General features: G+C 42.8%; 1 protein-coding gene across 3 annotated transcripts in view; it reads left to right on the top strand.

Annotated features, from left to right (window-relative positions):
- Window positions 1-12,575, top strand: part of BDP1 (B double prime 1, subunit of RNA polymerase III transcription initiation factor IIIB) — a 286,362-nt gene that overhangs the window by 191,013 nt on the left and 82,774 nt on the right. For all 3 annotated transcript variants that reach the window (XM_063604208.1, XM_055112321.2, XM_034959980.3), the window contains one exon: window positions 469-563. In XM_063604208.1, coding sequence (XP_063460278.1) covers window positions 469-563 — 95 coding nt within the window. The remainder of the gene's footprint in view (window positions 1-468; window positions 564-12,575) is intronic.

Genomic DNA, 12,575 nt, shown 5'->3' with positions numbered 1-12,575 from the left:
CGCTTCCCGGGTTCAAGCGATTCTCCTGCCTCAGCCTCCCACATAGCTGGGATTACAGGCATGTGCCACCATGCCCAGCTAATTTTGTATTTTTAGTAGAGATGGGGTTTCTCCATGTTGGTCAGGCTGGTCTCAAACTCCTGACCTTAGGTGACCCACCCGCCTCAGCCTCCCAAAGTGCTGGGATTACAGGCGTGAACCACCGTGAGCGGCCCTGGTCTCTAACTCTTGTCCTCAAATGATCTGCCTGCCTTGGCCTCCCAAAGTTCTGGGATTACAGGTGTGAGCCACCATGGCCAGCCTACGATTTCTTATACTGAAAAGTTTTTATTTATAATAAGGTGTTTTTAGGTATTGCATGGGGATCTTTCTAGTAAAATTAAGTACTGTCAAATTCTGTAAGATATCTTTTCTCTGAAATATTGATATAATTAATTTTCAATCATTCTAAATCTTTTATTTTCACAGAAACAGATATGTTTTTTTTAGCCATCAGCATGGTAGGAACTGACTTTTCTATGATCGGACAACTTTTTCCTCACAGAGCAAGGATAGAAATTAAGGTAAAGTAAACCCATCACATTTGTTGATTGGAAAGAGACCAAACATTACAAATGTTAGTAGTATTATTCGCTTACCTTTGGTTTAAATCTTAGTTCATCTTTTTTTTTTTTTTTTTTCATTGAGACAGAGTTTCACTTTGTTGCCCAGGCTGGAGTGCAGTGGCACGGTCTCGGCTCACTGCAACCTCTGCCTCCAGGTTCAAGCAATTCTCCTGCCTCAGCATGTCATGTAGCTGGTATTACAGGCACCTGCCACCACGCCCGGCTGATTTTTTTACTGTTTTAGTAGAGACGGGGTTTTACCATGTTGCCCAGGCTACTGTCGAACTCTTGAGCTCAGGTTAATCCCCCCATCTTGGCCTCCCAAAGTGTTAGAATTACAGGCTAGAGCCACCATGCCCAGCCCTTTTTTTTTTTTAAACTGTTATGATGTTTTTGTTACATTTATCCCTCTTTATTGAAAAGTAATATTTATCAGTTCTGATATGGGTACAACCTTCTTTATGTTAGTTTCATATTTTCTTATGTCTTCTTCATTTCTAAAATGAATTTGAGGCAGTACCAATAAAAATGCACTGCAACTAAGATATAAGAAGAGTTACATAATGAAAAGAGAAGATAAATGTACCAGAGTACTTTGGTTAAGGGTAGCTTTTTTTTTTTTTTTTTTTTTTTTTTGAGATGGAGTCTCGCTCTGTTGCCCAGGCTGGAGTGCAGTGGTGTGATATCGGCTCACTGCAACCTCTGCCTCCTAAATTCAAGTGATTCTCCTGCCTCAGCCTCCCTAGTAGCTAGGATTACAGGCGCACACCACCACGCCCAGCTAATTTTTTATTTTTCGTAGAGAGGGGGTTTTACCATGTTCGTCAGCCTGGTCTTGAACTCTTGACCTCTGGTGATTCACCCACCTTGGCCTCCCACCAAGTGCTGGAATTACAGGCGTGAGCCATCATGCCCGGCTGAGGTTAGCTTTTTCAATGCAAAATGTATTTCAGAATTTCCTAGGAAAGCTTAAAGAGAAGAAATCTGAGTTTATACAGTTCTCATTTTCTGATCCGTTGCTTTCCTAGGCCCCCTTAACTCTGGGACAACCAGTGGCACTAATAACAACAGTGGTGTCAGTTACAGCTATTATATGCCCAAGAGGATGAGCTTTCTCTGTTTTTTAGTTTCTTTGCTTGAGAAACTTTATACAAGTTTTCTGGGTTTAAGTGCATTTGAGTGTCATCACACTATGTTGCCATAATGCATTCTCAATTGATAGTGAGATCTTTACTCAACCATGATTTACTCAATCATTTCTCATCCCTATCATGTTCATTACATTAATAAAAGGAACCATTAGGAAGGTATGTTTTTTCCACTAGAACTAAATTAGGCATGGATTGTCTGGGGACATTACATAAGGGGCATTGTACAGTATAATGAAATAGTCTTGTTATTTCTGCAAGAGATGAGGAACTTTATACTCTTCATGTTCATTTTCTAATGTTGATCTTTGATAAAAGAACAAAATGTTAAAATTCTGTGAAGGCTAGAAATTGATTTTCTGGAATTGGAGTGCTCTGCTGATCTGTGTAATTAATTATAAATTTGTCACTGGGCTATTTGTCTCAAAAATCATGTATATTCTTTTCCTGAAAGGTTACTATGGCTCTAGCAGGTCGTTGGGTAAAGTGTAGAAAAGTGAGAGTAGGCTGGGCATGGTGGCTCACGCCTGTAATCCCAGCACTTTGGGAGGCCAAGGCAGGTGGATCACCTGAGGTCAGGAGTTCAAGACCAGCCAGGCCAACATGGTGAAACCCCGTCTCTACTAAAAATACAAAAATTAGCCGGGCGTGGTGGCGCATGCCTGTAATCCCAGCTACTCGGGAGGCTGAGGAAGGAGAATCGCCTGAACCCGGGAGGTGGAGGTTGCAGTGAGCTGAGATTGTACCACTGCACTCCAGTCTGTGCAATGGGAGTGAGACTCCATCTCAAAAATGAGAATAGACTGTATTTAAAGCTACTGAATTACATTACCTTGATTTTCAAATATTGGACTAATGTTGTATTCCTGTATAAGTTCCATTTGGTCATAGTGTATTCTTTTTCTGTGTTGCTCTATTTTGCTACGTTTTCTTGAGGATTTTTTTGCTACTTTGTTCATAAGGGATACTGATTTGTAATTTTCTTTTACAAAGTCTGCCCTATTTTGATATGAGGCTTATACTGGTTACAGAAATTGAGCTGAAAAGTGCTCCCTCTTCTATTTTCTGAAATAATTTATTGAAGATCAGTATTATTCTGTCTTTAATATTTGGAGGAAGAGTTTATTTTATAAATATACTCTTTCATTGATAATTTGTATTTTCTCTCTCTTTTTTTTTTGGAGACAGGGTCTCACTCTGTCACCCAAGCTGGAGTGCAGTGGTGCTATCATGGCTCACCTCCTGGGCTTGAGTGATCCTCCCACCTCAGCCTCCTAAGTAGTTGGGACTACAGGCACGTGCCACAAAGCCCGGCTAATTTTTTGTATTTTTTTGTAGAGACTGGGTTTTGCCATGTTGCTCAGGCTGGTCTGGGACTCCTGTGCCCAAGTGATCTGCCTGCTTTGGCCTCCCAAAGTTCTGGAATGACAGGTGTGAGCCACTTGTCCTAGCCTCTTTTTTTCTTAATTCATCTTGCTAAGTGTTTATTAATCTAAACATCTTTTTAATGAACCAACTTTTCTTAATGTAATTTTTTTTTTTTTTTTTTTGAGATGGAGTCTCGTTCTGTAGCCCAGGCTGGAGTGCAGTGGTGACATCTGGGCTCACTGCAAGCTCCGCCTCCTGGGTTCACGCCCTTCTCATGCCTCAGCCTCCCGAGTAGCTGGGACTACAGGCGCCCGCCACCACGCCCAGCTAATTTTTTGTATTTTTAGTTGAGACGGGGTTTCACTGTGTTAGCCAGGATGATCCTATCTCCTGACCTCGTGATCCGCCCGCCTCGGCCTCCCAAAGTGCTGGAATTATGGGCGTGAGCCACTGCTCCTGGCTTCTTAATGTAAGTTTTAAGTTTCTAATTGTTGGTGTGTTTTTATTGATTTTTTTTTTGTTACTGTTTAGTACTTCCTTCCATTTACTTTGTGTTTGTTTTTCTAGCTTCTTTATTTATTTATTATACTTTAAGTTTTAGGGTACATGTGCACAACGTGCAGATTTGTTACATATATATACATGTGCCATGTTGGTGTGCTGCACCCATTGACTCGTCATTTAACATTAGGTATATCTCCTAATGCTATCCCTGCGCCCTCCCCCCACCCCACAACAGGCCCCGGTGTGTGATGTTCCCCTTCCTGTGTCCATGTGTTCTCATTGTTCAATTCCCTTTTCTAGCTTCTTAAGATGAAAACTTAGAGCACTGATTTTAAAGCCTTCTTTTCTAAAGTAGACATTTAAAGCTATACATTTCCTTTTTTTGACACAGAGTCTTGCTCTGTCACCCAGGCTGGAGTGCAGTGGCGGATCTCGGCTCACTGCAAGCTCCGCCTCCCGGGTTCATGCCATTCTCCTGCCTCAGCCTCCCGAGTAGCTGGGACTACAGGCGCCCACCACCATGCCCAGCTAATTTTTTTGTATTTTTAGTAGAGATGGGGTTTCACCATGTTAGCCAGGGTGGTCTTGATCTCCTGACCTCGTGATCCTCCTGCCTCGGCCTCCCAAAGTGCTAAGATTACAGGCATGAGCCACCATGCCTGGCCTGTACATTTCCTTTTAAGCATCACTAGAGCTGTGTCCCACAAATTTTGATTTTTTTTTTTTGAGACAGTCTTGTTCTGTTGTCCAGGCTGGAGTGCAATGGCATGATCTTGGCTGACTGCAAACTCCATCTCCCAGGCTCAAGCAATCCCCTGCCTTAGCCTCCCAAGAAGTTGGGACTATAGGTGCACACCACTATGCCCAGCTAATTTTTGTATTTTTTTGTACAGATGAGTTTTCATCAGGTTGCTCAGGTGGGTCTCTGACTCCTGAGGTTGGCCAGGCGTGGTGACTCACGCCTGTAATCCTAGCACTTTAGGAGGCTGAGGGGGGTGGGTCACTTGAGGTGTGGAGTCCAAGACCAGCCTGGCCAACATGATGAAACCCCGCTCCCATTAAAATACAAAAATTAGCCAGGTGTGGTGGCAGGCACTTGTAGTCCTAGCTACTCGGGAGGCTAAGGCAAGAGAATTACTTGAACCCGGGAGGGAGAGGTTGCAGTGAACCGAAATTGCATCACTGCACTCCAGCGTAGGCAACAGAGCAAGACTCTGACTCAAAAAAAAAAAAAAAAAAAAATGATCCACCCTCCTTGGCCTCCCAAAGTGCTGGGATTATAGGCGTGAGCCACCATGCCTGGCCCCCAGTATAAAATTTTAAGAATTATTAATTATTACTGATTAAGGTTATTAAATGCATAACACTAATTACTTGCCAGCTATTGGTAGTCTTTTTCGTGTCTAGTTCATCCAGGGAACTCTTAAATTACATCTTCAGCAGAATAATCCTTAAATGTACTTTATTTTAATTTTTTTTTGAGACAGAGCCTCGCTCTGTTATACAGTGTGGAGTACATGGGCATGATTACGGCTCACTGCAGCCTCTGTCCTGGCTCACTGCAGCCTCTTAACTGCTGGGCTCAAATGATCCTCCCACCTCGGCTTCCTTGGTAGCTGGGACTACAGGCACATGCCACTATGCCCAGCTAATTAAAAAAATTTTTTTGTGGAGACTAAGTCTCACTGTGTTGCCCAGGTTGGTTTCGAACTCCTTGACTCAAGCGATCCTCTTGCCTCGCCCTCCCAAAGTGTTGGGATTACAGGCATGAGCTGCTGTGCCTGGCCCTTCAGTGCACTTCATAAGCAAAATGGGAGCTTTTGTTTATGTACTTTTTTTGTATTTTGCTGTTCCTAATTTTATTCTGAAACTCAGTTTTACTCCAGGCCATAAATAACGTATTAACTTTGTAATGCACAGTTGTATCCAGTTCAGCAAAGCAGTAGTTCATCATCAGGCTGTATTCACCCAGAGGTTAAGAAAACCAGGATTGGTCACACCTTTTAAAACAAATCTATCTCATGTTATTTTCCAATGTGTAGTTTCAGCCTAAATTCTGACAATGAAGTTGTATGAATTCCTATCTGTGAGATGAGATATCTTGATTTTCAAAAGTAGCCAAAGGGAGTTCCTCACAGCTTACCTTTGCTTGGCTGAAGCTGAAAACTTTGTAACTTCATATTGCCAGTGATTTTCCCTTTGCCTTGAAAGAAGGAGAACTGAGGATTCGTTTTACCACTTCAATCACTAAAACCAGTAAGTCCTAGTCAGTCTTTGTGATTGTGTGGTCAGCTTTCTCATCTGAGTTGGAGTTGGAAAGCACTGATCCTTTTCTGTTCTTTACATGCACCACTAGGTGGCTTCTTTACCCCCTAGGCCATTCATTCTTCACCTTAAAGGCAAAAATACCACGGATTTTCTTCACAATCTGTCCACTTTCCTCTTCAGGCTTCCTCTAAATCTCTTTAAACACAAGATTTGCCTTAAATCCATTCCCTGTAAAGCTGGTTGGAGCAGCCTAATTTGATGAATTCTAAAAGAACTGGCAGCTTTGAGAAAACACATCTTGTGAAGTGTTAAAACCCCAGCTTCTCTAAGGCCTAAATTATGCTGCACGCCAACCTTTGCATCAGGAGCTTGCCTCTTTCTAGCTTCCTTTCTCAGCTGCTAGCAAAGTTCAGCACACTGAACCAGCTGTTTATTGGTTTATTATAAAGGATATTATAAGGGATACAGATGAAGAGATTCAGAGTACGGTCTGGAAGGGTCTTGAATGCAGGCACTTCTCCTGGAGGAGTTGGGGTGCACTGACCTCCCAGCACGTGGTTGCATTCACCAACCACGAAGCTCCTGAAAATCTCAGCCTTTTGTTTGTTTTTTCCGTAGCCCCAAATAACATGGCCAGCTTTGACTTTTTTTTCCCTTTTTTTTTTTTAGACAGAGTGTCGCTCTGTCATCCAGGCTGGAGTGCAGTGGCACGATCTCAGTTCACTGCATCCTCTGCTTTCCAGGTTCAAGCCCTTCTCCTGCTTCAGCCTCCTGAGTAGCTTGGAATTACAGGCGCGTGCCACCACGCCCAGCTAATTTTTTTTTTTTTTGAGATGGAGTCTTGCTCTGTCACCCAGGCTGGAGTGCAGTGGCGCGGTCTAGGCTCACTGCAAGCTCCGCCTCCCGGGTTCACACCATTCTCCTGCCTCAGCCTTCCGAGTAGCTGGGACTACAGGCGCCCGCCACCACGCCTGGCTAATTTTTTGTATTTTTAGTAGAGACGGGGTTTCACCGTGTTAGCCAGGATGGTCTCGATCTCTTGACCTCGTGATCTGCCCACCTCGGCCTCCCAAAGTGCTGGGAATTACAGGCGTGAGCCATCGTGCCCGGCCCCCCCACCCTTTTTTTTTTTTAAGTAGAGATGGGGTTTTGCTATGTTGGCCAGGCTCGTCTCAAACTTCCTTACTTCAAGTGGTCTGCCTACCTCAGCCTCCCAAAGTGCGGGGATTATAGGCATGAGCCACCGAGCCCAGCCTCTTTTTCCTTTCCTTTTCTTTTTTTTTTTTCGAGACAGGGTCTTTGTTGCCCAGGCTGGAGCGCAGTGGTGCAACCATAGCTCACTGCAAGCAATCCTCCTGCCTCAGCCTCCTGGACCACAGGTGTGCGCTACTGTGCTTGACTAAATTTTTTATTTTTTGTAGAGAAGAGGTCTTACTGTGTTGCCTAGGCTTGTCTCAAATTCCTAGGCTCAAGCAATCCTCCTGCTTCAGCCTCTCAAAGTGCTGGCGTTACAGGCATGAGACACTGCACTTAGCCCTATATATTTTTAAATTCACCTTACAGTGAACTTATTTTATAATAGTTTAATGAGGCAGCTGGTCCAGGTGCACTGGTGTTTACGACTAAATGATCACAACTGATTACAGATTTCTTTTTTAATATTAAAAATTTTTTTTAAAACCAACTGACCCATGTTCAGACAAATTTTTTCTTTTCTTTTTTTTTTTTTTTTGATATAGGGTCTCACTCTCTGTTGCCCAGGCTGGAGTGCAGTAGTGTGATTGTGGCTACCTGCAGCTTCAGCCTCTTGAGCTCAAGTGATCCTTCCATCTCAGCATCCCAAGTGCCCAAGTACAGGCATGTGTCACTATGCCCACCTAATTTTTGTATTTTTTTGTAGAGATGGGGTTTTGCCATGTCGCCCAGGCTGGTCTCAAACTCCTGGGCTCAAGCAATCTGCCGCCTCAGCCTCCCAGAGTGCAGGGATTGCAGGCTGAGCCACCATACCTGGCCCAGATAAATTTCTTTTATCCTACTCTACTGGCCTTAAAAACAAAAACAAACAGCCGGGTGCGGTGAGTCACGCCTGTAATCCCAGCACTTTGGGAGGCCGAGGCAGGCGGATCACCTGAGGTTGGGAGTTCGAGACCAGGCTGACCAACATGGAGGAACCCTGTCTCTACTAAAAATACAAAATTAGCCAGGCGTGGTGGCACATGCCTGTAATCCCAGCTACTCGGGAGGCTGAGGCAGGAGAATCGCTTGAACCTGGGAGGTGGAGGTTGCGATGGCCGAAATCATGCCATTGGACTCTAGCCTGGGTAACAAGAGCAAAACTCTGTCTCAAAAACAAAAAAAAAAACAAGCAAACAAAAAAACAGCTCTCTCTCTCTCTCTATAGATATATATGAGTCTTTTGTCTTTTAAGGAAATCGAGTAGAAAAAAGCTAGTTTTTAGCATTTAACTATATATTTACCATTTTTGGTGTTTTCATTTCTTCCTGTAGGTCCAAATGACAGGTCTGCTGTTGAAAAATTTTCTGAGCTTTCATTTATCTGAATGTTTTTATTTCAGCCTTTCAGCCTTGTTTTTGAATGATATATTTTGCCGGTTTGACAGTTTTTTTCTTTTTGGTCTTTTAAAGATGTCACTGTATCGTCTCCTGGCTTTCAGTGTTTCTGATGAAAAGTCGACAGTAATCATATCGTTCTTGCCTCATATATGATTAATTATATTTCTCTGGCTGTTTTCAGGATTTTTTTTTTTTTAAATTTTAGTATTCAGCTGTATGACGATGATATGCCTAGCTTTAGTTTTGAGTTTGCTCAGCTTCTTGCATCTTTTACTGTATTAGGGAAATTTTAAATTACTTTTAATAGTTTCTCTGTTTAATCCTTTCGTTCTGGAACTCCACCAACATAGTTTACCCCATGTGACATTCTACAGGTTACCAAAGCTCTGACCACCTTTTTCCAATCTTTTTTCCTCCATTTCAGTTTTGATAGTTTCTATTGTCATAGCATCAAGTTCACTGACTCTGTCTTTTGTCTTCAATCTGCTGTTAAACCCATTTAGTGAATATTTTATTTCTGATACTATATTTCTTATTTCTGTAATTTCCACCTGGTTTTTATTTTATTTTATTTTATTTTATTTTAGAGATGGAGTCTCGCTCTGTTGCCCAGGCTGGAGTGCAGTGGTGCGATCTTGGCTCGCTGCAAGCTCTGCCTCCTGGGTTTACGCCATTCTCCTGCCTCAGCCTCCCAAGTAGCTGGGACCACAGGTGCCCGTCATGCGCCCGGCTAATTTTTTTGTATTTTTAGTAGAGACGGGGTTTCACTATGTTAGCCAGGATGGTCTTGATCTCCTGACCTCGTGATCTGCCCGCCTCAGCCTCCCAAAGTGCTGGGATTACAGGTGTGAGCCACCGCACCTGGCCTCCTCCTGGTTATTTTTTATAGTTTCCATTTCTCTGCTGAGATTTCCCCATCTCTTCACTATATTTTCCTCTGAATCCTGAAACATCTCTATAATGAATGGCTCCTTTAACTTTTTTGTTTGTTTATTCTAATATCTAGATCATATTGGAATCTGTTTCTTTTTTTCTTTTTTTTCTGAGTTTGCTTGCCAGGGAATGGGGTCTTTTTCTTTTGACTTTTTCTTTTCTTTTCTTATCACATTTTCCTATCTTTTCTCATGTCATGTGGGTTTTAAAAAATAATTAATTTTTTGGTCTCTGTCACGGGTTTTTTTGTTTGTTTGTTTTTGTTTGAGACAGAGTCTCGCTATGTCACCCAGTCTAGAGTACAGTGGCATGATCTTGGCTCACTGCAACCTCCGCCTCCCAGGTTCAATCGATTCTCCTTCCTCAGCCTCCTGAGTAGCTGGGACTACAGGTGCGCACCACCATGCCTGGCTAATTTTTTTTTTTTTTATTTTGAGGTGGAGTCTCACTCTGTCGCCAGGCTGGAGTGCAGTGGTGCTGTCTCAACTCACTGCAACCTCTGTCTCCTGGGTTCAGGTGATTCTCCTGCCTCAGCTTCCCAAGTAGCTGGGACTACAAGCACGCACCACCATGCCCAGCTAATTTTTTTTTTTTTGTATTTTTAGTAGAGACAGGGTTTCACCATGTTGGCCAGGATGGTCTCAATCTCTTGACCTTGTGATCCACCCGCCTTGGCCTCCCAAAGTGCTGGGATTACAGACGTGAGCCACCGTGCCCAGCCTAATTTTTATATTTTTGGTAGAGATGGGGTTTCATCACGTTGGCCAGGCTGGTCTCGAACTCCTGACCTCAAGTGATCCACCTGTCTTGGCCTCCCAAAGGGCTGGGATTATAGGCGTGAGCCACTGTGCCCGGCCATTTTTTTTTTTTTTTTTTTTGAGGTGGAGTCTCGCTCTGTTGCCCAGGCTGGAGTTCAGTAGCATGATCTCAGCTCACTGCAACCTCTGCTTCCTGGGTTCAGGTGATTCTTCTGCCTCAGCCTCCCAAGTTGGGATTACAGGTGCATGCCACCATGCCTGGCTAATTTTTGTATTTTTAGCAGAGATGTGGTTTCACCATGTTGGCTAGGCTGGTCTCGAACTCCTGACCTCAAGTGATCCACTCACCTCAGCCTCCCACAGTGCTAGGATTATAAGAAGTGAACCACCATGCCTGGCCAACCGTGAGTTTTTTTGAAATTGCATACTAGGCCAGGCATAGTGGCTCATGCCTGTAGTCCCAACACTTTGGGAGGCCGAGGCGGGCGGATCACGAGGTCAGGAGATAAAGACCATCCTGGCTAACACAGAAACCCTGTCTCCACTAAAAATATAAAAAATTAGCCAGGCGTGGTGGCGTGCGCCTGTAGTCCCAGCTACTTGAGAGGCTGAGGCAGGAGAATGGCATAAACCTGGGACGCAGAGGTTGCAGTGAGCTGAGATCGCGCCACTGCGCTCCAGCCTGTGAGACAGAGCAAGATTCCGTCTCAAAAAAAAAAAAAAAAAAAAAGAAATTACATACCAGACATTGTGAATGATGTGTTGTAGAGTGTCTGGATTATGTTTTTTCTTTTTTTTTTTAAAGAGCAGTGGGCCAGGTGCAGTGGTTCACACTTCTAATCCTAGTACTTTGGGAGGCTGAGACGGGAGGATTGCTTGAGCCCAGAAGTTCAAACCCAGACTGAGCAACATGGCAAGATCCCATCTCTAAAAAAAAAAAAAAAAAAAAAAGCCAGGCATGGTGGCACATGTCCCCTAGCAATTCAGGAGGCTGAGGCAGGAGGATTGCTTGAGCCTGGGAGATCGAGGCTGCAGTGAGCTGGGATCACAGCACTGCATTCCAGTCTGGAAGACATCAAGACTGTTTCAATAAACAAAACAGAATAAAAAATAGTGTTGACTTTTGTTCTGGAAAGCTGTTAATTTACTGCCAACTTCTTTGTTCCTGTTAAGGCTTGTCTTAAAGCTTTGTTGAGGCACATCTAGACTGGTCTTTAATCTAGGACATCCTTTCTCCAATGGGATTTCTCATCTGATTTACAGAAAATAATTTGAATTACTATTATATTTTATTATTTTCTTCTTTTTCCAGAACAGTCTCATGGTAGGCGTGAGTTATTATTTTCTAAGTTCTCTAAGGATGGTTATACTAATACTATATTATTAATAGATAAGTGAGAGAAGGGAATGCATTGCATACAGTGGCTGCTTTAATGCATTAGTACTTAATTCTCATGCTACATCCCTGGTAGAGAAAGGCTACTCTAGGGTATCGTTTTTATCTCTAATGGTGATCTTTCTGGTGTCTGAGGTGAATGTATTTGGGTATTAATGAGGTCTTTCCATTAGGATGCACCTGAACTCTATTGTCTTACGGTGTTTTATGACTTTTAGCATCTTCCTTCTGCCTTCATTCCTTTAGCAGCTGTTCTCTTTTAAGCCTTATATTCTGGACATATGCAACCCATACTTAGGCCAAGGTACCATGGGGTATTTCCACCAGGCCTGTGAGGTACCCCTCTACACAGTTCCTTTTTAGAACTATGCTCCTAAAGATTCCCTACCTCTGCAGCCTAGTTGGATTGCTGTACCCTGTTTGGCCTTCACCTCCCTTTCCTTGGTTAGGAAATTGAGCCCAGGCAGAGAGCCAAGGTAAACATGGGCACATCTTGTCTGTTTTTCTTCTCTCTGTGATTGTAGTCTTGCTCTCACTATTGTCCTTTGCTTGAAAATAATTGATGCATATATTTTGTCAGTGTTAAAAGTCATTCGTGGTGGAGTTGGATATGTAGGACCTGTCCATAATGAGTTATTTTGCCAAGGCCAGAAGTGGAAATTATGGGATTTATTTTGTGATCATGGAATTTGGCCTGTTACTGGTTCTTACCTATGAAATCATTGACTAGTTTCAATATATTTCTTCGAGAAAGTTTTAAATTGTTCTGAATTACATTACCAATTAAGTAAAATATGAGGTAGCAGTGTTTTAGAATTAAATGCCTGAAGCCTATTGATATTTCTTTTAGGACATTTAATTTAGTGTTTATAGCCAATCATTTTTTGTGGAGGTAACATTTGTTAACTTTTGAGGAAATGTTTAAATAACAGTATGATCTTTTAAGGCAGAAATAAGATTATCTTTGAAAACTTCTGTATTGATAATAAGTTTTGTGAAGAAAAACAAAAGAATGGGAAAGA

Source organism: Pan paniscus, chromosome 4 (genome assembly GCF_029289425.2).
Source record: "Pan paniscus chromosome 4, NHGRI_mPanPan1-v2.0_pri, whole genome shotgun sequence".
Classification (NCBI taxonomy): Eukaryota; Metazoa; Chordata; class Mammalia; order Primates; family Hominidae; genus Pan; species Pan paniscus.
Note: the sequence above shows the minus strand (reverse complement) of the source record. Positions and strands in the feature narration are given on the sequence as shown.